This window comes from Dipodomys merriami, unplaced genomic scaffold (assembly GCF_024711535.1).
Source record: "Dipodomys merriami isolate MVZ:Mamm:240054 unplaced genomic scaffold, mDipMer1.0.p SCAF_41, whole genome shotgun sequence".
Taxonomy (NCBI): domain Eukaryota; kingdom Metazoa; phylum Chordata; class Mammalia; order Rodentia; family Heteromyidae; genus Dipodomys; species Dipodomys merriami.
This window is the reverse complement of record NW_027205715.1, coordinates 11,511,732-11,538,438: the sequence shown is the minus strand read 5'-3', so window position 1 is coordinate 11,538,438 and position 26,707 is coordinate 11,511,732. Positions and strand designations below refer to the sequence as shown.

General features: G+C 41.8%; 1 protein-coding gene across 2 annotated transcripts in view; it reads right to left on the bottom strand.

Moving 5' to 3' along the window:
• LOC138807031 (nuclear factor of activated T-cells, cytoplasmic 3) overlaps positions 1-26,707 on the bottom strand; it is a 65,850-nt gene that overhangs the window by 36,070 nt on the left and 3,073 nt on the right. For both annotated transcript variants that reach the window (XM_069992598.1, XM_069992599.1), the window contains exons 2-3: positions 4,709-5,843; positions 721-883 (exon numbers count right to left, since the gene is read on the bottom strand). In XM_069992598.1, the coding sequence (XP_069848699.1) occupies positions 721-883; positions 4,709-5,843 (1,298 nt within the window). The remainder of the gene's footprint in view (positions 1-720; positions 884-4,708; positions 5,844-26,707) is intronic.

The following is a 26,707-nucleotide window of genomic DNA, read 5'->3' as shown; positions in this document are numbered from 1 at the left end:
GTTTTTGTACTCAAGGCTAGCATTCTACCACTGTGAGCCACAGTGTCATTTTCTGGCTTTCTAGTGGCTAATTGGACATAAGAGTCTTACAGGATGGGGCTGGGAAGGTGGCTTAGTGGTAGAGCGCTTGCCTTGCATGCATGAGGCCCTGGGTTCCATTCCTCAGCACCATATAAGCAAAAAGAAAAAAGCCAGAAGTGGTGCTGTGGCTCAAGTGGTAGAGAGTTAGCCTTGAGCTGCAGAGCTGAGGGACAGCACCCAGGTCCAGAGTTCAGGCCTCACGACTGACCCCCCCCTTCCCCCACCCCCCAAAAAAAGAGCCTTGCTAAACACATACTCTACTATTTGAGCCATGTCTCCAATCTTCAATAATTATTTAATCTCTTTTTGAAACTTCTACCTTTTAAGAACAGCCCAGGCTGTCCTCAAACTTGTAATCTTTCTGACTCAGCCTCCTAAGCACTGATGAGGCTACACAGAAAAATTCTGTGTCAGCCAGGTAGGTGCTGGTGGCTCATGTCTATAACCTTTGCTACTCACAGGGCTCAGATTTGAGGTTGGAAGTTTGAAGCAAGCCCGTGCAGAAAAGTTGATAAGACTTTTATCTCTTAAGGGAGATAAAATACAATCCAGATTTGACTAAAGTACCTAAATGAATAAACTTGTATAACCACCAACAAATATATGACATCTACAAAATAAACCTCAAAAGTTTCATACCTTTACAACAGGATGTCCACCAGTAGATGCTTTGACTGCCCCTCGGCTACCTTCAGTTTCATAATGGGCTCGATGATGAGTTTTAGGTTGCACTTCTATTTTCAGTTCACATTGTCCAAAGTGAGCTGGTAAAGGCCAGTCTAGTGGAGGTAATGAAGATGTGCTATAAACAAAACACACAAAAAAGCATTTCACTATGCTATTATTTCTGATTCAAGTCACTTCTTTGCCAATACCAACATGTCTTCCTGTGATCCTCAAAACAAAATAAAACTTCCCTTAGTAAGTTGTAACACTAGGAATTATAGATACTTAACAATTATATAAACTGAAAACTAAAATCTGTTTTCTACTTTTTGGTTTCCTGTATTTTTTTAAAGACTAAATTCTAATAATTTATGAAATAAAACTGTCCCTAAACTGTGTATATGTAATTACAAAAGTCATTTAGATAATACAGAACTAGAAAATGAGAGCTGGGCACCAGTGGCTCACACCTGTAAATCCTAATTCAGGAGGCTAAAATCTGAGGATCATGATTCTAAGCCAGTTTGGGCAGGAAAGTCTGTGAGAATCTCATCTCCAATTAACCATCAAAGCCAAAAGTGGAGGTAAAGCTCAACTGGAGAGTCCAGCCTTGAGCTAAAAAGCCAAGTGAGAGCATGAGGCCCTGAGATTGAGCCCCAGTATTAACACCGAGGTTGGGGGGTGAGGAGAGGGCAGAAATAAATTGCTGGTACTGGCAAATCAGGTCTCTAATTCTAGCTACTCAGGATGCTGAGATTAAGAGGATCAAGGTCTGCAGTTAGCCAGGGCAGACAAATCTATCTCCAAATATCCAGCAAAAAAACAAAAGTAGATGTGTGACTTAGGTGGTAGAGCACTAGCGATGATCAAAAGGCCAAGTGAAGCAAGGCACTGATGGCTTATGCCTATAATCCTAGTTACTGAGGAGGATGCCTGGAAAGTCCAGGAGACTTTTTTTTTTTTTTTTGGGGGGGGGTCCGGTCATGGGGCCTGAATTCTAGGCCTGGGCGCTGTCCCTCAGCTCTTCAGCTCAAGGATAGCGCTCTACCACTTGAGCTACAGCACCACTTCTGGCTTTTTTCTTTTTGCTTATGTGGTGCTGAGGAATCGAACCCAAGGCCTCAGGCATACAAGGCAAGCACTCTACCACTGAGCCACCTTCCCAGCCCAGTCCAGGAGACTCTTATCTTCAATTAACCACCAGAAAACCAGGAATGGTATTGTGGCTCAAAGTGGTAAAAGAGTTCAGGGACAGCGCTCAGGCCCTGAGTTCAAGCCCCGTGACTAACCAAAAAAAAAAAAAAAAAAAAAAAAAAAGCAACTGAGCTGGGTGCAAGTGGCTCATGCCTGTAATTCTAACTACTTAGGAGACTGAGGAGTAAGGATCAAAGCCAGCCTTGGCAGGAAAGTCTGTGAGACTCTTATCTCCAATTAACCAACAAAAAGCTAGAACTGTGGCTCAAGTGGCAGAGCACTAGCTTTGAGCACAAATGGACAGTGTCTAAGTACTTAAGTTCAAGCCCCTAAATGGCACACATACACAAAAAAGCCAAACAAGACCACAAGACCCTGAGTTCAAGAACTGGGGTACACATACAGAGTCCTCAGCCTAGCTTAAGTCTTCCTACTATGAAGCATATATTAATCTTTTTGTTTGTGTTTCTGTGCCAGTACTAGGGCTAGAATACAAGACCTTGTGGTCTAGTTTCAGCTTTCTTGCTTATATCTGGCACTCTACTACTTGAGCCACACCTCCAGTCTAGCATTTTGCTGGTTGAAGATGGAATCTCACAAACTTTTCTACCCAGCCTGGCTTTGAACTGTGTTTCTCCAAGTCTCAATTTCTTGAATAGCTAGGGTTACAGGGGTGAGCTGCCATCAGCATTCAGCAAACATATTTCAGCTGTACCCAATACTCAAATTCTTAACAGCAAAAAGCTGGAAGCAGAGGTGTGGCTCAAGTGGTAGAATGCCAGCAGTGAACAAAAAATCTGAAGGAGGAAGGCTCTGAGTTCAGCCTAGTATTACACATAAACCCCAAAAAGACCAATCTGAATTCACAAAAATTTTGAGTGTTCTACAAGAACAGTAACAGTAACATTAACTTATAAAGTTAAAAGACAAAAATCAAATTAAACAGGCCAGGCACAATGGCATGCACTTAAAGTACCAGTTACTTGGGAGGCTGAAGCAAAATTACAAGTTTGAGGCCAGCCTGAGTAACAGGTAACATAGCAAAACCCTGTCTCAACAAATGAAGGGAGGGAGGGAGGGAGGGAGGGAGGGAGGAAGGAAGGGAGGAAGGGAGGAAGGAAGGAAGGAAGGAAGGAAGGAAGGAAGGAAGGAAGGAAGGAAGGGAGGGAGGGAGGGAGGGAGAGAAGGAGGGAAGGGAAGGAGGGAAGGGAAGGAGGGAAGGGAAGGAAGGAGGGAGGGAGAAAAGAAAAGATAGCCAGGTGAGCATATTTGATCTTAGCTTCCCAAGTGCTATGGGTAGGAGGATCAAGGTTTTAGGCTACCTCCAAGTAAAAACACAAGATCCTATTCAAAAGATAGATATAAGGCAATTATAGCAGTAAGGATGCACCTAGCAAGTACATGGCTTTAAATTCAATCCCTAGTACCACCAAAGGAAAAAATAAATAAAAGCTAATAAATTATTGGAAAAATGCAAGCTTCAAGTATGACAGGATAAATCCTAAGCTATTAACAATGTAGCAATATTAAGCTTACTTCTTCTATTAGCTTTATTAGTAGTATACTTTATACTATTACTCACTTTTACAAGCTTTTCTAAATTTATAAAATTCCCCTTTATAATTTATTACATATAATTACCAATATACTTTAAAAAATTTAACTTTAGGGCTGGGAAGGTGGCTCAGTGGTAGAGCGCTTGCCTTGTAAGCCTGAGGCCCTGGGTTCGATTCCTCAGCACCATATAAGCAAAAAGAAAAAAGCCGGAAGTGGCGCTGTGGCTCAAGTGGTAGAGCGCTAGCCTTGAGCTGAAGAGCTGAGGGACAGCGCCCAGGCCCAGAGTTCAGGCCCCACGACTGGACCCAAAAAAAAAAAAAAAAAAAAAATTTAACTTTAGCCTATCTAAAAATAATATATTTACAAGTTGTCATGTCGAAAACGAACTTTACAAGTTGGGGGGGGGAGGATTGGGTGGGGGGGAGGGAGGATGGGAAGGGATGGGAAGGGTAAACAAAGGAGGGGGCTACAATGCTTGATAAGAAATGTACTCACTATCTTGCCCATGTAATTGTAACCCCTCTGTACAGTATCTTCACAATAAAAAAAAAAAAAAAATATATATATATATATATATACATATACACACACACACACACACACACACTTTTCTTGGTAGTACTAGGGTTTGAACTCAAAACCTTGCTAGGCAGGCATCTAGCCCTTTTTTGCTTATACTTTTCAGATAGGGTCTCCCATTTTTGCCTGGGGCCTACCTTAGTCTATGATCTTCCTACCTACGACCTCCCACCAAGCCTAATGATGCTTATAAGACTTAAGGAAAAATAACTGGCTTCTAAGTTATTTATTTAGTATAATTTTAAAAATGAAGGAAAGGGCGAAAAGGAGAGGAAGGGAGAACAGTTATAACCATTACAAATAATGTAAGTTACATGATAGAAATAACTTATAAGGCCGGGCGCTGGTGGCTCACGCCTGTAATCCTAGCTACTCAGGAGGCTGAGATCTGAGGATCACGGTTCAAAGCCAGCCCTGGCAGGAGAGACCGTGAGACTCCCATCTCCAATAAAACCACCAGAAAACCGGAAGTGGCGCTGTAGCTCAAGTGGTAGAGCGCTCGCCTTGAGCTGAAGAGCTGAGGGACAACGCCCAGGCCCAGAGTTCAAGCCCCACAACCGACAAAAAAAAAAAAAAAAAAGAAATAACTTATAAGCATGAAAAGTATCAGCAGCCACTTCCATCAACTCACCGAAATATAGGGGTGTGGCCAGGCTTTGGTTTGCTCCAGGTAAAAGGTGAAGGAACTGAAAGAAACTGGTCACCAGATGAATCTTTCTTTAAAGGATACTGAGATCCGAGGCTATCATCTATTGAAGTCTCCCGGGATGGTGATAAACTTCCTTGATCATCTGAACAGAGCTCTAATTTTCCTGGTAGTATGGCAGCTTGATCTTCGGAAGTCTTCCTTGTTTTCAAAGGGATATCAGTCTCTATACAGTACTGAAATGGAAAAAGTGCAGGGCCAAGGCCTGACCCACTGTGTACAGAAGCACTGAGCCAGGTATCTTCTGTTATACTTCCTCTAGGCGAGTGACCAGGAGAAGGAACTGGTGAGTGATGTGGTGAAAGGGAACCAGCATAACAAACTTCCGCACTGGAGTGCCGCCGTTTCCCACAGGGAGAAGTGGGCCTGGATGATGGTCCTGAGGCTGGCCTGGGACTCAACCAATTTTCATCAGTGATACTGGATCTAGGAGAATGGCAGGGAGATTGTCTGGGTGACAAGGAGTGTCCAAGTCCATACTGTTGATGCCAGGACTCTTCTCCAGGGCAACCCCCTGGGGAGCCACCTGGAGAAGTCAGAGGAGATCCAAGAGTAAACCGGGAAGCAGCTTCATTCAACTCTGAGTCCACGTCATCATAAATGTGTGAAAGAGATTCACAAGAAGATGCATCTGAGAACCAGCTCCTAGAAGAAATGCTGCTGGCAGGACTAGGACTAAGGGAAGATTCTCGGTAGGATGGCTCAAGAGGAAGATATAGATGATCTCTAGAAGGTCTTTCCAAATATTCCCTTTCTGGGTCATTTATATGTAGGTCATCTTCATGTGTATCTGTTTCTTGATGACAGTTAGGAGAGATGGATGTAATTTGAATACTTGGGCACTCAAAGGGTTTGGGACCACCTAGTGAGCTGTATTTAGATTCAGCAATATCACCAGTTCCTTCATAATTTTTGTGACCTTGAAGCTGAAAGGACGGTGACAAAACAGAAGAGTGAGACGGTAATCCATGATGTGGTAAGCAAGGCGATGAGTTTAAAGTAGATGGAGGTGGATCTACATTAAAGATGTAAATGGATTCACAATCATCAGGCTCAAGATCTGGAGGGGGAAGGCAGCAAAAAAAAAGTCAACAAAACAAGACAATGTATAAATTTACTAAGAAAATAATAATCTTGGGGCTGGGAAGGTGGCTCAGTGGTAGAGTGCTTGCCTTGCATGCATGAGGCGCTGGATTCGATTCCCCAGCACCACATAAGCAAAAAAAGCCAGAAGTAGCGCTGTGGCTCAAGTGGTAGAGCACTAGCCTTGAGCTGAAGAGCTGAGGGACAGCGCTCAGGCCCGGAGTTCAAGCCCCACGACCGGACCCAAAAAAAAAAATTCTTGTTTGTTCGTAGTGGACCAGTTTACAAAAACCACAGGATACCACTAGACTCTTACGTGAATAGGAAACAAGTCATCAGGGCTTTAAAAAAAAAATGGGGAAGTGGCTCTGTGGCTCAAGCAGTAGAGCGGTTGCCTTGAGCTGAAGAGTGCAGAGACAGCGCCCAAGACCAGAGTTCAAGCACCATGACCAACAATAAAAACAAAACAAAACAAAAAAAGTTTGTTAAAAAAAATGGGAAGGGAGGAATGAGAGGGAACAGCTTATACTAAGCAAAAGGTAAGAAATGTAATCATCACCTGATGTGGAAGAAATAATTTGTATTGTCAAAGCTCATAGAATTCACAAACTTTATAGACCATGATAATGACAATTTGTCTTGTGAAGGTTAAAATGGGTTTGTGACTTTAACTAAGTATTACTATTCCACAATACTGTGAAATATGTGAAATGAATGTCATCACCTAATCTCAATTTAAAAAAAAGAAAAGGGATGGGTTAGGAGCAATGAGAGACAATGTTGGCAGACACCTTGTACTCATATACTGTTTTGTAGAATGAGAACTTCTTTGTACAACTAGTTACAGATATAATAATAAAAAAAAATGTAAAAAAAAAAAGTTTGTTCCCAGAGCTTGAACTAGGACCTTGTGCTCTTCCTTAGTTTTCTTGCTCACAGCTGACACTCTACTACTTGAGCCATGGTCTAGTCCAGCACTTTGCTGGTTAGAGACATTTTCCCAAAAAAGTTATGTAATAGACAAAAAGTAAATGATATTGCCCTTACTAATCATCAGAGGAATGCAACTAAAAATCATAATGAGAAATCACATCATATCCATTACGAGGGCTACAACTTAAAAAAAAAAAAAAAAAAAGGAAAATGAGAGCTGGGCACCAGTGGCTCATGCCTGTCACCCTAGCTACTCAGGAGCTGAGATCTGAGGATCACAGTTCAAAGCCAGCCCAGGCCAAGAAAGTCCCAGTAAGACTCTTATCTCCAATTAACCACCAGAAGACTGGAAGTGGTGCTGTGGCTCAAGTGGTAGAGCGCTAGCCTTGAGCTGAAGAGCACACAGACAGCACCCAAGCCCAGAGTTCAAGCCACACAACCGACCAAAAGAGAAAAAAAAAAAAAAAGAAAAAGAAAGAAAAGAACAAATGTTGGAGAAGTCTTAGAGAAACTGGAAACTTATATGCTATTGATGGTAATATTGTGAAAACAGTTACCCTGTAATCCCTTGGGAAACAGAAGAAAGAGGATATTGAGTTCAAGGCCAACTTGAGCCACATAGTAAGACCTATCTCTGTCTATCTGTCTGTCTGTCTGTCTGTCTGTCTGTCTGTCTGTCTGTCTGTCTGTCTGTCTGTCTCTCTCTCTCTCTCTCTCTCTCTCTCTCTCTCACACACACAGAGGAATTTTTGAGCCAGACACAGTAGCACACACCCGTAATTCTGGCTGATCAGGAGGGTCATAATTGGAGGCCAACTCAAGCAAAATATTTGGACAACCCTTTCTCAATCAGTGTCTCATGCAAAGCATCCCGTCTATAAAGAAGATTGAGATCAAGAGGACTGGTTCCATACCACTTGGGACAAAAGAAGTTTATGAGACTCCAACTAAATGGAACGAGTTGGGCATAACGATATGTGTCAGTCATCTTAGCTATTGTAGAAAGCAAAAAAATTAGGATTAAAGTCCAAATGTGGGGGCTGGGAAGGCGGCTCAGTGATAGAGCCTTGCCTTGAGCTGAGGGACAGTGCCCAGGCCCAGAGTTCAGGCCCAATGACTGGACCCAAAAATAAAAAATAAAAAAATAAAAAACAAAGTCCAAACATGGGCTAGAGCAAAAAAGTACAAAAAAACTTGCAAGTGTGGTTCAGCATTAGAACACCTGCCTAATGAGAAAAGCCAGCACCACCAGAACAAGAAAAAGTAAGAAAGAAAAAAATTCATATAACTCAGCAATTCTATTTTTGGGTAATACATTCAAAAGAACTGAAAGCAGGACTGGGAATGTGGCTTAGTGGTAGACTGCTTGCCTAGCATGCATGAAGCTCTGGATTCAGTTCCTCAGTACCACAAAACCAAAAAAGCAAGAGGTAGTGCTGTGGCTCAAGTGGTAGAGTGCTATCCTTGAACAAAAGAAGTGTCCCAGGACTGGCAAAAAAACAAAAATTCAAAGTAGAGTATCAAAGAAACATTAGTAAAACTGTACGTAGCAGTATTATTCATAATACTAAAAGGTAAAAATAATCCACTTATCCATCATCAGATAAGCAAAAGGTGATGTTATTTCCAAAAACATATTACTCAACTATAAAAAGGAAGAGATTTCTGACACAAGCTACAACATGGCCAAAACTTTGAAAACATACTAAGTAAAATAAGACAAGCACAAAAAGATAAATACTATATCATTCCAATTATATGAGGTACTTAAACAGTCAAATTCATAAAGACAGAAAGTTAAATGGAGTTGCCAAAGGCTGTGGTGATGAAAAATGGGGAGCTGTTAAAAATGGGGGTTTTAGATAAAATTTCATAAGGCAGGGAGTCAGTGGCTCATGCCTATAATCCTAGCTACTCAGAGGCTAAGGTATGGGTAGGAAGCCAGCCTGAGAAGACAAATCTGTGAGACTTATCTCCAAATTAAGCAGCAAAAAGCTGAAACTGGAGGCATGCAGGTTCAATGTAAACATCTTATGCTTTCCTTCCCAATTTTTCATACAATAATGTTCTTAGCTTTAGCTGAAATATACACTGTCCCAACTGTTGTCTATTCCTAAGTTGAAAGTTACAGGAACTTGTCCCAGGATCTCTTTGTTTTTCTGGCTGCCACCAATAACAACTCAAAAAGCTTATTTTGTTGACTTCTTTTGGTTTGACAGCTCCCAAAGTAGAAGGGATAAAAAGTCAGATACTGGCAAATGGCAGAATAGACAGAAATCACTGGATATGAGAAAATAGTCAAGGGCTAAACGTATGGCTCAAGTGGTAGAATATCAGCCATTAGCAAGGAAATCATGGGGCTCTGGAGGAAAACAAACAAGCAAACTGCAAGTCAAGTACGACACACCAAAGTTTCCTGAACTATTAAAAGAATGGAATTTCAAGCTGGGTGCTGGTGGTTCATGCCTGTAATCCTAGCTACTCAGGAGGCTGGGATCTAAGGACTGTGGTTCAAAGCCAGCTTGAGCAGGAAAGTCCCTGAGACTCTTCAATTAACCTCCAGAAAACTGGAAGTGATGCTGTGGCTCAAAGTGGTATAGCATTAGCTTTGTCTGCAAAAAGCTGAGGAAACAGTGCCCAGACACTGAGTTCAACCCCAGGACTGACCAAAAAAAAATAAAGAATGGAATTTTAGAGAACATAATGGTACCCTTTTCAAATAAGTTAAAATAGGCAAGTTACATTTTGGTCTTAGGCACAAAAACAGCAAATTCAACAAAGTCATCCTTGTAGTTAAAAAATGTAAATAAATGTAATGCCACTAAACTACTCAGTTAAAGTTAAAAATGAGCTTGTTGCTGGTGATTTATGCATATAACTAGCTACTCAGGGGTTGAGATCTGGAAGATGGTGATTCAAAGCCAGCTCAGTCAGAAAAGTTCATGAGATGTCTCCAAAATAATCAGCAAAAATCCAGGCTGGAGTCATAGCTAAAGTAATAGACCTCCAGCCAAGCAAACAAGCCAAGTGACTACAGGCTCTGAGCTCCAACTCCACATTACTAGAAAATAAAAATACAATTAATCCCCAGGCTCAGGCTTATAATCTTAGTTATTTAGCAGGCTGAGATATGAGAATTACAGTTCAAAGACAGTTCAAGCAGAAAAGTTCCTGAGATTCTTGTCTCCTACTAATCAGCAAAAAGAAGTGTAGGTGTGGCTTAAGTGATAGAATCCCAGAATGAGCAAAAAAGCCAAGTGAGAATGTGAAGCCACAAGTTCAGCTCCCAGCAACGGCACCAAAAAATGAATTTGATATTAAAAATTCATTAAATTTCAACTCTGACAAAAAGGACAAAAAATCATTCATGAAAGTCTTTATACTTTTATTCTAATGTAATGATTATACTAATGTCACTTCAGTAGTTGACTAATGCTGAAATCCACACCTTATGAAGTATGGATAAAACAATTGTAAATATTTTATATAAGGATATCTGAAAGTATTTCAAAGTCATGAACTCAAAACGTGGAGAAAGTTCTGCTTCACCATTTCCCCAAGTGTCACCAATGTCCAAGACCTGAAACCATAGGTACAGGTACTACAGACTCACCATGATAAACACACAGAGTCTACATTTTCAACTCTAAAATTCTCACATTCATGATAGTTCAGAAGTCTGACCTAACAAGACTTATTTGTTCTATGTTCTGTCAACCACCAGAGGGGGCCCCAGTGAAGCACACAGTGATCTGGAGAACACAGGTTGCTTATATCTACTTTTTATAAACCAGAAGATGACAAAATAATCTACGAGTCAATCAGGCCTACCATTGTTATTCTACAATGTAAAAGCTACAATTTTTGGGGGTGTGGGGGGGCTGTATTAAAGTTTGAACACAGAGCCTTATGCTTCTAGGCTATCAGTGAGCAATACCTCCAGTCTTAAGAATGTTTTTGTTTGTAACTTTCTTGGGGCTTGAACTAGGGGTTTACGTGCTGTCCCTAAGCTCTTTTGCTCAAGGCTAGAGTTCTGACTTTGAGCCACATTTCCACTTCTAGTTTTTCTGGCAGTTAATGGGAAAGAGTCTCCTGGACTTTCCTGAATGGGCTGGCTTTGAACCATAATCCTCAGATCTCAGCCTCTTGTTTTTTTGGTTTTTTGTTTTGTTTTGTTTTTGGGTCCGGTTGTGGGGCCTGAACTCTGGGCCTGTGCGCTGTCCCTCAGCTCTTCAGCTCAAGGCTAGCGCTCTACCACTTGAGCCACAGCGCCACTTCCGGCTTTTTTCTTCTGGCTTATGTGGTGCTGAGGAATGGAACCCAGGGCCTCAAGCATGCAAGGCAAGCGCTGTACCACTGAGCCACCTTCCCAGCCCAAATTCTAGTTTTTATAAATAAAATTTTATTAACAGTTATCTATGGCTACATTTCCATCATAAGTGTTGAGATTAGTTATCTATGGAAGATGCTACAAGAGTAGATACCAGACTTCTAATTGATGAACTAACAAATTAACGACAGTTCTAACTTCATTACATTTCAAGTGCAAGGAACACTGTGACTTTTTTCTTTTCTTTCCTTTTTTGGTGCTGCTCCTGGGGATTGATTTAGGGCCTGAATGCTGTTCCCTCAGCTTTTTTGGTTGAAGTCAATGCTCTACCACTTGAGCCATAGCTCCACTTCCTGCTTCTTGGGGGTGAATTGGAGATAAAAATGTCACAAATTTTCCTACCTGGATTAGCTTTGAACCATAATCCTCAGATCTCAGCCTTCTGTGCAGCTAGGATTACAGGCATGAGGCAGTACCTGGCTTGTATTTTTTTTTTTTTTTTATGGGCTGGGAATGTGGCTTAGTCGTAGAGTGCTTGCCTAGCAAGCATGAAGCCCTGGGTTTGATTCCTTAGTACCACATAAACAGAAAAAGGCAGAAATGGTGCTGTGGCTCAAGTGGTAGAGTGCTAATCTTGAGCAAAAAAAGAAGCTCAGGGACAGTGCCCAGACCCTGAGTTCAAGCCCCAAGACTGGCAAAAAAAAAAAAAAAAAATTAAAAATTAAAAAAATTGACCAGTACATAGCCACATAGCCATCACATGAAAATACAAAAAGAGTGAACTCTGAGTGTTATACTCAATGGGTTATTTGGTTATCAAATTAGATGGTAAAGCAGTATGTTTATTATAAATGACATTATGGCTATACTAAAAGAATACATTGTATGCCTGGCGCCAGTGGCTTGCGCACCTATAACCCTAGCTACTAAAGAGGCTGAGATCTGAGGATTGAGGTTCAAAGCCAGCCTGGGCAGGGAAGACTCTTCTCTCCAATGAATTATTTAAAAACTAGCCAGGTGCTGGTGATTCACACCTGTAATCCTCAGGAGGCTGAGATCTGAGGATCAGGTTCAAAGCCAGCCCCGGCAGGAAAGACTCTTATCTCCAATTAACCATCAGAAAGCCATTGTGGCTCAGTGGTACTCGCCTTGAACTAGGAGCTCAGGGACAGCACAAAGGCCCAGAGTTCAACCCCATGACGACAAAATAAAACAAAAATAACTCAGAAGCTATGGCTCAAAGTGACAGAGTGCTAGCCTTGAGCAAAAAGAACTAGAAACAGCACCCAGGCCAAGTTCAAGCCCCAAGACCAACAAAATAAATAAAAATAGTACATTGTGTGTTAGCATTGCCATAGTAAACATTTATCACAAGAACTTCAAAAGACAAAGCCGGACGCTGGTGGCTCATGCCTGTAATCCTGCCTACTCAGGAGGCTGAGATCTGAGGATCACGGTACAAAACCAGCCCAGACAGGAAAGTCCATGAGACTCTTATCTCCAAAAAAAAAAAAAAAAAAACCACTAGAAAACCGGAAGTGACGATGTGGCTCAAGCAGTAGAGCCCTCGCCTTGAGCTGAAGAGCGCAGGGACAGCACCCAAGCCCAGAGTTCAAGCCTCACGACTGACCAAAAAAAAAGAACTTCAAAAGACAAACAAAAGAGAAATTAGGGGCTGGGAAGGTGGCTCAATGGTAGAGTGCTTGCCTTGTATGCATGAGGCCCTGGGTTCAATTCCTCAATACCACATACACAGAAAAGGCCAGAAGTGGTCCTGTGGCTGAAGTGGTAGAACACTAGCCTTGATTGAGCTGAGGGACAGCGCCCAAGCCCAGAGCTCAAGCCTACCACCGACCAAAAAAAAAGAAAGAAAAATTAGAAAACTTAAAACTATATTCTATCATAATAATATTTCTTACCAGGAAAGAAAAAATAAGCTGGGTATGGTGACATACAGCTGCAGCAGTAACACTTGGGAGGCTAAGGCACAAACAAGGCAGTGAGTTCAGGTCAACTTAGACTACATATACGTACCAAGACTGGTAAAAGCACTTGCCTAGCAAGCATAAAGCCTAGGGACGTAGAGGAAAAAATGAAGGAGAAAGGATGGGTGACTCAGAATTGAAGAAATAGAAAGTCTTAACGGACAGACCGATAGGAAGGTAAAGGGATTAAATTAGTAGTCAAAATCTCCCAACAAAAAAAAGCCTATCAGATGACTTCACTAGTATAGTCTACCAAATGTTTAATGAATAGGACTCTTCCAAAAAATAAAAAAGGAAAGAATACTTTCTAAGCCAGGCACTGGTGGCTCACGCTTGTAATCCTAACTACTTAGGAAACTGAGATCTGAGGATCATGGTTCAAAAGCCAGCCCAGGCAGGAATGTAGATGAGACTCTTTTTTTACTTTTTCTTTTTCTTTTTTTTGTCGGTGTTGGGACTTGAACTCTGGGCTTGGGTGCTATCCCTCAGCTCTTCAGCTCAAGGCTGGTACTCTACCATTTGAACCACAGTACCACTTCTGGTTTTCTGGTGGTTTATTGGAGATAAGAGTCTTATGGACTTTCCTGCCTGGGCTGACTCTGAACCACGATCCTCAGATCTCAGCCTCAATAGCTAGGATTACAGGTGTGAGCCACCAGCACCCGGCTGCTTGCTTTATTTATTTATTTATTTATTTTCGGTTGTGGGGCTTGAACTCTGGGCCTTGGCTTTGTCCCCAAGCTCTTCAGCTCAAGGCTAGTGTGCTATTACTTTGAGCCACAGTGCCACTTCTGGTTTCCTGGTGGTTAATTGGAGATAAGAGTCTCAAGGCCTGGCTTTGAACTGTGATCCTGAAATCTCAGTCTCCTGAGTAGTTAGGATCACATGGGTGAGCCACCAGCGACAAGCAGAATGAGACACTCATCTCCAATTAACCACCAGAAAAGCAGAAGAGGGGCTGTGGCTCAAAGTAGCAGCACAGTAGCCTTGAGCAAAATAGCTCAGGGACAGTAGCCTGGCCCAGAGTTCAAGCCCCATAACAAACAAACAAACAAAAAATCATTTTTTACTATGTCCTAAGAGACCAGCTGATTTCCCAGATGCCAAATAACCCAAAGACAGCAGAACAAAATTATATACTGGGGCTGGGATTGTGGCTTAGAGGTCAAGTGGCTAGTGCTCTATCACTTGAGCCACAGTGCCACTTCTGGCTTTTTCTGTTTATGTGGTACTGAGGAATCCAACTCAGGGCTTCATGACTGTCAGGCAAGAAATCTACCACTAAGCCACATTCCCAGCCCCTGTTCATATAGAATCTTGTACACAAAAGTTTCTAACAGTATTATCAATAAATTGCCAAAGGTAGAAACAGCCAAAATATTCCTAACAGACAAGCAAGTTATGATATAAAATAGCATACACACTGTTGAGGGGTGGGTACCAAAGAGAATGACCAATGAGTTGACAGGGTGAATGACGACAAATATGGTCAAGGTACTTTTTATACATATATGAATATAGAGCAACAAAACTTGTTGAGTTTTAAGAAGAGGGAAGATGAAAGACAGAGATGGACTGATGAGCTTGAAGGGGTACATTATATATCTGTATGGAAATGTTACAATGAAACCCCACTGGACAATTAATGTATGCCAATTAAAAAATCTAAGTGGGAGGGAAGGACAAAGTAAGGTGCTTATAACAATATGTGCCTATATGCCTGCATTCCCAACTACTGGGAGACTGAGACAGGAAGATCACTTGAGCTTACAAATTTAGAAACCAGTGTGAACAAAGGAAAATAAAAAAGCAGGGGTGGGGGCTGGTGGCTTACACCTGTAATCCTAGCTACTCAGGAGGCTGAGATCTGAGGATCACTGTTCAAAGTCAGCCTGGGCAGGAAAGTCAGTGAGACTCTTATCTCCAAAACCACCAGAAAACTGGAAGTAGGCTGTGGCTCAAGTGGTAGAGCACTTGCCTTGAGCTGAGGAGCTCAGGGACAGCGCCCAGGCCTAGAGTTCAAGCCCCAAGACCACCACCAACAACAACAAAAGCAGACACAGGGCTGGGAATGTGGCTTAGTGGTAGAGTGCTTGCCTAATATTCATGAAGCCCCAGGTTCAATTCCTCAGTACCACATAAACAGGAAGTGGCACTGTGGCTCTAGTGGTAGTGTGCTAACCTTGAGCAAAAAGTAGCTCAGGGACAGTGCTCAAGCCCTAAAAGCCCCAAAGGGGGAGGGGGGGAGAAAGAAAAAAAGAGAGGGAGGAAGGGAAGAAGGGAAGGAGGGTGGGAGAGAGGGAGGAAGGAAGGAAAGGAGGAAAAGAAGGCAGACAAATGTTACATCTTCAATAAACCTTGAAAATGTATGCTAAGTGAAAGATGTCAGACAAAAAAAAGTCATCTATTATTTGATGTAATTTACATAGGCAAAATTCAGAGATAAAAAGCAGATTAGTTTACCAGGAGACACAGGGAGAAATGAAGAGTGAATACTTAATTAGTATGGGTATTTTATGGAGTGATAAATCTAGATAAAGCTGGTGGTTGTACAGCATTGCAAATACCATTGAAGTACATACAATTAAGTACCAACTAACTGTGTATGTGTATTTTTTAATTAATTAATTTTTGGGGGCCATCTTGGGGCTTGAACTAGGGTCTGGGCATCCCTGAGCTATTTTTGCTCAAGGCTAGCACTACCACTTTGAGCCACAGTACCATTTCCAGTTTCTGATGGTGTATTAGAGATAAGTGTCTCATGGACTTTCCTGCCCAGGCTGGCTTTGAACCTATCAAGCCTCAGATCTCATCCTCCTGAGTAGCTAGGATTACAGGTGTGACCTACCAGAACCTAGCCCCATTTTTTTTTTCAGGTGAATTCATACACTCAACCATTTAAAAATATACAATTAAAGCCAGGCACTGGTGGCTTACGCCTGTAATCCTAGCTATTCAGGAGGCTGAGATAATCCCAGTTCAAAGTCAGCCCAGGGAGGACAGTCCGAAATACTCTTATCTCCAAATAAACACCATAAAACTGGAAGTGGCACAGTGGCTCAAAGTAGTAGAGTCCTAGCCTTGAGCAAAAAAACTCAGAGATAGCACTCAGGCCCTGAGTTCAAGCCCCATGACTGACAAAATAAAATAAAAAACTGGCCTGGTGCTGGATAGCTGTAATCCTACCTACCTAGGAGGCTGAGATTTGAGGATCATGGTTCAAAGCCAGCGTAGGCAGGAAAGTCCCTAAGGTTCTTATCTCCAATTAATCACCAAAAAGCCAGAAGTGGAGCTACCATTCAAGTGGCAGAATGTAAGCTTGAGCAAAAAAAGCTCAGGGACTGCAAACAGGCCCTGACATCAAGCCCCAGAACAGGCGCACATTCATGCACTCATGCATACACACACACAATTTTAAAGTACACCCAGGTCAACAAGAGGACTGAAAACACATATTTACCTAGTTTACTGAATAATAGAACACTTGTTCTAAGATAACAAAAAGAAAAGGAGATGAAACCATAGCAATAAAACTTTTAGCCAGGTGCTAGGGGCTTATACCTGTAATCCTAATTTACTCAGGAGGCTGAGATCTGAGGACTGCAGTTCAAAGTGAGCCCAAGCATGGGGCTTGAATTCGGGACCTGAATGCTGTCCTTCAGCTCTTCAGCTCATGGCAAGCACTCTACTACTTGAGCCAAAGTGCCACTTCCAGTTTTTTGGTGGTTAATTGGAGAAGAGTCTCATGGACTTTTCTGCCCAGGCTGGCATCAAGCCATGATATCCTCAGATCTCAGCCCCCTGAGTAGCTAGAATTATAGGCATGACCTACCAAGACCCCAGCTCTTTAACACTCTTATCTACAATAAATTACTCAGAAAAAGCCAAAAGTAGCGATGTGGCTCAAGTGATAAGAGTGCTAGCCTTGAGCACAAAGAAGCTCAGAAACAGTGTCTAGTCCGTGAGTTCAAAGGCCAAGACTAGCAAAAATAAATTAATTAAAAATTGAATGCTGGGGGGTGGGGGGTGGGGAGAGGCTGGGAAGGGATGGGAAGGGGAAACAAAGGAGGAGGCTACAATGCTTGATAAGAAATGTACTCATTATCTTGCCCATGTAATTGTAACCCCTCTGTACAGTATTTTCACAATAAAAAATTTAAAAAAAGATTTTAATTAAAAAAAATTGAATGCTGGGCTGGGAAGGTGGCTCAGTGTTAAGAGTGCTTGCTTGCCTTGCACGCATGAGGCCCTGGGTTCGATTCCTCAGCACAACAGAAAAAGCCACAAGTAGGGCTGGGAAGGTGGCTCAGTGGTAGAGCGCTTGCCTTGCATGCCTGAGGCCCTGGGTTTGATTCCTCAGCACCACATAAGCAAAAAGAAAAAAGCCAGAAGTGGCACTGCGGCTCAAGTGGTAGAGCGCTAACCTTGAGCTGAAGAGCTGAAGGACAGCACCCAGGCCCAGAGTTCAAGCCCCACAACGAACAAAAAAGAAAAAAAAAAGGTTCTTTTGAAAGTGGATGTGAAACCAAAGCTGGTACAGATTCCCATACCTCCCTACTCTGTCCTATTGGATGATTTTTCCTTTAGGCAGAAGACAAAATTTTCTTAATAGGAGAAATAGAAGGATGACCCAGAGCCTGGACAATGACACACAATGAAAACAAGGTGATGAAATAAGTCTCTCTAAAACTTGTATATTGAAACCCTAAGTGCTTTTTACTCCCATGGCTCACAGAATAACAGGCTTCAGTCTATAGGCAATAAACTAGAAGATTGCTCTCATGGGAATCTAATTAGCCTAAGAGAAAAGACCTACAGATAATGACATCAGGAGTAACTAGTAAAAACCTCCTACAATGCCTGTAGTTAGAAAGGGCCACTTGTGACCATAGGGTAACCAATACAATTTTCAACCTCAATAAAGAGATAGTAATGATCACCAAACATCTGAAAAAAGTTTCATCATCAAAAACAGAGACAAAAAAAATGCAGGAGGGCTAGGAAGGTAGCTCAGTGGTAGAGTGCTTGCCTTGCATGCATGAGGCCCTGGGTTCAATTCCTCAACACCACATAAGCAGAAAAAAGCCGGAAGTGGCACTGTGGCTCAAATGGTAGAGTGCTAGCCTTGAGCTGAAGAGCTGAGGGACAGCGCCCAGGCCAAGAGTTCAGGCCCCAAGTCTGGCAAAAAAAAAAAAAAAAAAAAAAATGCAGAAGGAAAAGACTATGCAAAATACGATGACGCCACAAAATGAAAAACAGAACCTGTCCTCAGTATTCTCAGAAAAAAAAGAGATGATACTGCAACCCTGAAATAAGTGTGTATGCTTATTTAAAAAGATTAAAGAAGAATCATTAACCCCCACTTCCTAAAGAGGAAGCAGGAAATTATTTTCTCCCTATTTCAACCCAATTTTACTAAAAAAAATCCTGGCTAAAACTTTCAGAAAATAAATAAGTCACTAGAAAACCAGAAGTGGTGCTGTGGCTCAAGTGGTAGAGAGCTGGCCTTGAGCTGAAGAGCTGAGGCCCAGAGTTCAAGCCCCACAACTGACAAAAAAAAAAAAAAAAAAAAAAATAGCATGCAGCAGGGCACTGGTGACTCATGCCTGTAATACTAGCTACTTACGATGCTGAGATCTAAAGGATCAAGGTTCAGAGCCAGCCTAGACAGGGAAGTCCGTTAAACACCAAAAAGCCATGGCTCACGCCTGTAATCCTAGCTACTCAGGAGGTTGAGATCTGAGGATCTCGGTTCAAAGCCAGCCCGGGCAGGAAAGACTGTGAGACTCCTATCTCCAATAAACCACCAGAAAACCGGAAGTGGTGCTGTAGCTCAAGTGGTAGAGCGCTAGCCTTGAGCTGAAGAGCTGAGGGACAGCGCCCAGGACCAGAGTTCAAACCCCACAACCGACCAAAAAAAAAAAAAAAAAAACACCAAAAAGCCAGACTTGTGACTCAAGTGGTAGAGTGCTAGCTTGAGCAAAAGAAGCTCAGGGATAGCAGCCAGGTGTTTTTACACACACACACACACACACACGCATACACACACACACACGCACACACGCACACGCATACACAAAAAAAATTTAGTGCTGGGAAGCATAGCTCAAGTGATAGAAAGCCTGCCTAGCTTCAAGTTTAAATCCCAAATGCCAAAAATAAAAATAAGACAAAAAAAATTAAAAGTATTTTATGTTACACAAGTCAACAATACTGAAAAAGGTTATAAGAAAATAATCAGAAATTAACCCAATTTCAGAGCTCATATATTCCTATTTTTAATTAAGCAGAGAAGCTGATTTTTTTTTAAAGTCTTTTTTTTTTTTTTTTTTTTTTTGCCAGTGCTAGGGCTTAAACTCAGGGCCTGGGCACTATCCCTGAGCTTCTTTTGCTCAAGGCTAGCACTCTACCACTTGAGCCACAGTGCTACTTCTAGCTTTTTCTGTTTATGTGGTACTGAGGAACTGAACCCAGGGCTTTATGCATGCGAGGCAAACAACTCTACCATTAAGCCACATTCCCAGTCCCCTAAGAAGTTTTTAAGATACTGAAATACATATATGTGATGTTAAAGCTCTCACTGTTGCTGTTAATAAGACTTACTAACACTGTACATTCTGTAGGAAAATGAAGCCTTCAAGTTACTTCTCCCAGTGCACTGGGAATTTCAGTCTTTAACTAATTTGTAGTTCCTTTTCATACAGAAAGACCAATATGTTATCTAGAACAGTCTAAACAATTAAGTATCAGTTGTTGGTAAGCTACCAGTTCGTAGGATATACTTGCCACAGCTTCAATTGTTCCTCCCTCCAAAAGTTGAGGCAAACTGGTGAGAACCATACAATATAAATACACAAATATTATCAGAAATACTTGAATATATGCAGACTCATACGTAGTTGAAATAATGGCATTTAAAAAAGCTTGCTCCTGCTTGTGACTATCCTCAGCCTCCCTGAATAAACTCACTCCTCTTAAATTCCACTGTTACTTGAACCTCATATGGCATGCCTGGGCAAATTTGATGACTTGGATTTAGTTTTAGAAGCCAGGCTTACTGCCAAGTCTGCTGTGTCTACTCCCCTGACCCACCAAGACAGCTTTAGACAACACCTCCCTTATTTATGTTACTGCCTTAAGCAAACTACCACTTACTATCAAATGAGGCTCAACCTGCTCAGGTTTCCTATCACTTAGAAGTAAAGTAATTGCTTTTACAACATTATGACTTCCTTAACCCCACCTCTATTTAAAATACAATATTACCACATTCACCCATTCCACTTTTTTTTTGGGGGGGTATGGTCGATGTGCCTGAACTCTGGGCCTGGGCGCTGTCCCTCAGCTCTTCAGCTCAAGGCTAGAGCGCTCTACCACTTGAGCCACAGCGCCACTTCCGGCTTTTTTCATTTTGCTTATGTGGTGCTGAGGAATCGAACCCAGGGCCTCAGGCATGCAAGGCAAGCACTCCACCACTGAGCCATCTTCCCAACCCAAAATTCCATTTTTTTTTTTTTTTTGTCGGTTGTGGGGCTTGAACTCTGGGCTTAGGCTCTGTCCCTGTACTCTTCAGCTCAAGGCGAGTGCTCTACCGCTCGCGCCACAGCGCCACTTCCCCATTCCACTTTTAACTAGCAATAATGAAAAGGAAATCAGTAATGCAAACCATTTCTTAAAAGGCTTGTTTCTGTGTAACACATCAGTATTTGTGACTTTAGAAAAACAGTACAATTTCTCACTAAAACTTCACACACATACAAAAAGAACCTCAAAAGCACAGCTTGGTTTATTAAAAAAAAAAAAACACTATAAATTTAAGGAAAAAAATTGTAGTTACTTCAGAAAGGCAAGCCATAATAAGTTGCTTCTACAACTCAATGAATACTTTTAATGTTTTAGACACAAGCCTTAACTGAATCCCTTACAATTTCTTAGCTATTTACATAATAAACAAGTTTTAACTTTTATTTTGTTTAATAAAACAACCACAATTTAACCTCTAGGAAATGTTCACAAAGTATGACAAAATATCTCTTCTATATTGGCAAATGGAAAACCTTAGAAAACACAGGAATATTTAACTTCTCACACTGAGCTAGCCTTGAGCTGAAGAGCTGAGGGACAGCGCCCAGGCCCAGAGTTCATGCCCCACGACCGACAAAAAATAAATAAATAAATAAATAAATAACACTGACATTTTTCCCTGGATTTTTCCTCATGTTCACTGAAATGCATTTACTCACAAATCTCCATAATAAAACTTCTGAATGGAGGAGGTGCATTGGGAGGGGAAAACTGGGAGAAAACAAACAAGGAAAGAGGTGACATTGTTGAAAAAGAAATGTATTCATTACCAGACTTATGTAACTGTAACCCCTCTGTACAACATCTTTACAGTAACAATAAAAAACAAAACAAAACAAAAGACCTCTTCTGAAGCCAGGCACTGTTGGCTCATGCCTGTAATCATAACTACTCAGGAGGCTGAGATCTGAGGATCCCAGTTCAAAGTCAGCCCAGGCAGGAAAGTCCATGAGACTCTTATCTCCAATTAACTACCAGAAAGTTGGAAGTGGCACTGTGGCTCAAGTGGTAGAGTACTTGCCTTGAGCAGAAGAGCTCAGGGAAAGTACCCAGAGTTCAAGCCACACAAATGACAAAAACAAATAAAACAAAAAACACAGCCTCTTCTTCAATCCCTAATCAGGAAGAAATAAAATATTTAAACTATTCTCCCAAGTAGTACAATGAAATTACCTGTCAGCAAATATATATATTACACTTAATATTACATCCAAGTCTAAAGGAAAACTGGCGTCTGGTGTGAAAATATGGACTATCAGAAATCAAATGCTCCTCTATAGCCTAGCTCCAGTGGTTTACACTTGTAATCCAATCTCCTGAGGAGGCTCAGGTTTTGGGATTGCAGTTTGAAGCCAGCCCAGGACCTTAAACCTCTCATCTCCAATTAACCAGCAAAAAGCCAAAAGTGTGGTTAAAGCTCTAGTTGTAGAGTACTAGTCTTGAGCACAGAAGCTTAGGGACAGCATCTAGGCCCTGAATTCAAGCCTTATATGAAACAAAAACAGACAAAAGGATTTTTTTAAAGTGTAAAACCAAATATTCTAAAATCTAAGTAGCCACCAGCATCCAACTTTTGTTTTTGTCAGTCATGAGGCTTAAACTATGGGCCTGGGCACTGTCCCTCAGCTCTTCAGCTCAAGGCTAGCACTCTACCACTTGAGCCACAGCACCACTTCTGGTTTTCTGAGTGATTTATTGGAGATTAGAGTCTCACAGACTTTCCTGCCTGGGCTGGCTTTGAATCTGGATCCTTAGATCTCAGTCCCCTGAATAGCTAGGATTATAGTGAGCCATGGGCACCCTGGCAAGCATCAAACTTTTTTTAGTGTTTCAATTTACAACTACATAGAGAAGAGTTTAAGAAAGAATAGTTTTTTGTTTTTTGGTTTTTTTTTTGGTAAAGATACAGTACAGAGGGGTTAGTTACATGAGTAAGGTAATGAATACATTTCCTATGGAGCATTGTTACCTCCTCCTTTGTTTTTCCCTACTATCCCTTCCCTCCCCCACCCCCACCCCTATCCCCCGCCCCCCCTACCCGTTTTAAACATAGTATTTTGTACATCTCATTTTTACAATGGGTCAACCTGTATCCTTATTTAAGCATTTTGCTATTTCCCTTCACCTCCCCAAATTGGGAAAATGTATATATAAGATGCAGGGGACTGGAATCAAATACAGTGAAAACGGGGGTTTACACAAACACACACCAGCAAGAGAGATAAAACCTCTTATGTCCCTATCTTGGGGTTTGTTTCATTTAGCATCATCTTAGATGGTCATATGTACATAGCTTTTGGACTTTTCTGCTTGTCCTAGACATATACTAGTTATTGCAAATAAGGGAATAATTTTTTTTTTTGTCCGTCGTGGGGCTTGAACTCTGGGCCTGGGCACTGTCCACTCTTCAGCTTTTGAGCCACAGCAGCACTTCCGGTTTTCTAGTGGTTTATTGGAGATGAGAGTCTCAGAGACTTTTCTGCCCGGGCTGGCTTTGAACTGTGATCCTGCCTCCTGAGTAGCTAGGATTACAGGCGAGAGCCACTGGCTAGGCACCAATGGCTCAAGCCTATAATCCTAGCTACTCAGGAGGCTGAGATCTGAGGATCTCGGTTCAAAGCCAGCTTGTGGTAGGAAAGCCCAGGAGAGGGCCTCAATTAAAGTGACAAAATAAACTGGGCACCAGTGGCTCATGCCTGTAATCCTAGCTACTCAGGAGGCTGAGATCTGAGGATTGTGGCTCCACACTAGCCCAGGCAGGAAAGTCCACAAGACTCTTACATCCAATTAAACCACCAGAAAACAGGAAGTGGTACTGTGGCTCAAAGTGGTAGAGCTCAGGGACAGCACCCAGACCCAAAGTTTAAACACCAGGACAAAAACAAACAAACAAAAAACACTTTCTATTATGTTCTAAGAGGCCAGCTGATTTCCCAGGTACTAAATTAAGTCAAAGATAGCAAAACAAAACTATACACCAAAAGCCTATATGAATACATAAATCCTCAATAAAAAGTTAGTAAAGCCACGAGGCTGGGAAGGTGGCTCAGTCATGAAGTGCTTGCCTTGCATGCATTAGGCCCTGAGTTTGATTCCTCAGCACCACATAAGCAGAAAAAGCCAGAAGTGGCACTGTGGCTAAAGTGGTAGAGGGCTAGCCTTGAGCTGAAGGGCTGAGGGACGGCGCCCAGGCCTAGAGTTCAGGCCCCATGACTGACAAAAAAAATAAAATAAAATAAAAAAGTTAGTAAACCAAACCAGGTGCCAGTGGCTCACACCTGTAATCCTAGCTACTCAGGAGGCTGAGATCTGAGTACTGCAGTCTCAAGCCAGCCTATGCAAAAAAGTCTATGAGACTTGAACAAAAGAGCTCAGGGACAGCACCAGAGTTGAAGCCACACAACTGACCAAAACAAGTTCAAGGACAGCACCCAGGCTTTGAGTCCAAGCCTTAGGACCAATATACACACAAATTGGCTTATCCGTTATATGTATATATACATATATATGTGTGTGTTTGCACTGGTGTGAGCTCACACCTGTAACCTGAACTGGGAGGATCCTGGTTTGAAGCTAACACCAGGCAGAAAAGTCCAAGATATTCCATTTTCAACAAACCAGCAAAAAGCAAGGCAGGAGGCATGATTCAAGTGGTAGAACACTAGTATTGTTATTATTGTCCCTCTCCCAAAAGAGATTATCACCTCTGAAAGAGAACAATGAACTAAGACAGTGCTAAGAGTTTTAAATATACTACACAAGGTTTATTTTAAAGTGATCTAGGTATGATGGTACACGCCTATAATCCCAGCACTCAGAAGACTGAGGCAGGAGGAGAGAGGAGGCTTACTTGGGCTACACAGTGAGACTCTGCCACAAAACCAAATAAATAAATACTACAAAGCTACAAAATAAATTGCCTGAGACAGTAAAATTATAATGGACATATGAATCAGATCTCCAAGTACCAAATTAAAATAAGTTGTACTCTAAGGCAATGTCACATATGAAACATGTTTTAAACATCTGATAAGAATATTTATCTCATGGGGCTGGGAAGGTGGCTCAGTGGTAGACTGCTTGCCTTGCATGCATGAGGCCCTGGGTTCAATTCCTTAGCACCCCATAAGCAGAAAAAGCTGGAAGTGGTGCTATAGCTCAAGTGGTAGGGCGCTGGCCTTGAGCTGAAAAGCTGAGGGACAGTGCCCAGGCCCAGAGTTCAGGTCCCACAAGCAGCAAAAATAAATAAATAAATAAAATAATATATATATATATCTTATAACAAAGTAAATTTCTTACTAAGATACATTACATTATTATATCTATTTCTGCTCTCTTAGAAAAGATACTACAGCCAGACACTAATGGCTCACAGTTTTAATCCTAGCTACACAGGAAGCTGAGACCTGACAATCCAAGTTCAAAGCCAACCCAGGCAGGAAAGTGTGTGAGACTCTTATCTCCAATTAACCATTCAAAAACCAGAAGTGGAGCTTTGGCTCCAAGTGGTAGCCGTAAGCAAAAAAGCTCTGGAACAGTGCTCGGGGCCCTTAATTCAAGCCCCACAATCCACAAAAAACACACAAAAAAGAGGGGAATAAGGAGGAAAAGGAGGTGGAGGAGGAGGAAGAAGAAGGAAGAAGGAGAAGAAGAAAAGACACTACATATCTTATAGTACATAGCCTTCATAGCCCCCCAGTGATTCTGAAGCCTGACCAGGCAGAAAAATCCAGGAGATTCTTATCTCCAAATAGCAAGGGGAAAGGCTGGACTTATGGTGGAATACAAGCTGTGAGGGGTGGGAAGCTCCACCAGCAGAAGGACCTCAATGTAAACCCCAGTACAAACATAAAAAAAGTCACAAAGCTATTCAATGTTACCAAATGCACCTTGAATAATTTAATGTACACTCAAACAAGCTTGCTTAGGGCACTTGCTAAATCCAGTTCCTTAGCTTGTCATTTCTCTACTACCTCCTCCCACCTAATAGTTTTCAAAATCTTTTCCCTCTATTGAAATTTAGGTGCAACCCCAAGTACTTTCAAACCTTCTAACAGAAGGCCAAAATTAACAAGAGCTGCTATTTTATGGAACCAATAAAATCCAAAGATCTCAAACAATGTTCATCAACTTCCTCTCCCACAAAAAAAACAGTGAATATTGACTCAAAACTTTAGTATTTATTCATTAATTTAACAAATACTAGGTGTCAAATATATAAAGGTACTGATAATACAACTACAAACAATGTTCAGGCCTTGTTTTTTCTCTCAAGGAAATTACATTCCAGAGAGGAAGAAAATCAAAAACAAACACACTAATACAACCCAACAACAATTTGAATTCTAATCAAGCAATTTTATTCTCATGACCTACTTGCCTGCACATAACTTCCTAAAAGCTTTCAGTTAATACACTTGACTACTTCAAACTAAATCCTGCATTCACAATTATGCTTATTAAAATAAAAACTAATTTTGTGAAGCTGGGTGCTGGTGGCTCATGTCTATAATCCTAGCTATTCAGGAGGCTGAGATCTGAAGATCAGGGTTCAAAAGCCAGCCAGGGCAGGAAACTCCGTGAGACTCTTTTTTTTTTTTTTTTTTGGTCCGGTCATGGGGCCTGAACTCTGGGCCTGGGCGCTGTCCCTCAGCTCTTCAGCTCAAGGCTAGCGCTCTACCACTTGAGCCACAGCGCCACTTCCGGCTTTTTTCTTTTTGCTTATGTGGTGCTGAGGAATCGAACCCAGGGCCTCAGGCATGCAAGGCAAGCCCTCTACCACTGAGCCACCTTCCCAGCCCTCCGTGAGACTCTTATCTCCAATAAACCACCAGAAAACCAGAAGTGTAGCTGTGGCTCAAGTAGTAGAGTGCTTGCCTTGAGCTAAGGAGCTCAGTCAGGACAGTACCAGGCCCAGAGTTCAAGTTCCAGGACCAGCCAAGAAAAGACTACAAAAAAAACCCCACTAATTTTGTGAATAAAAAATTCCAATAACTTAGCTCTGATGTT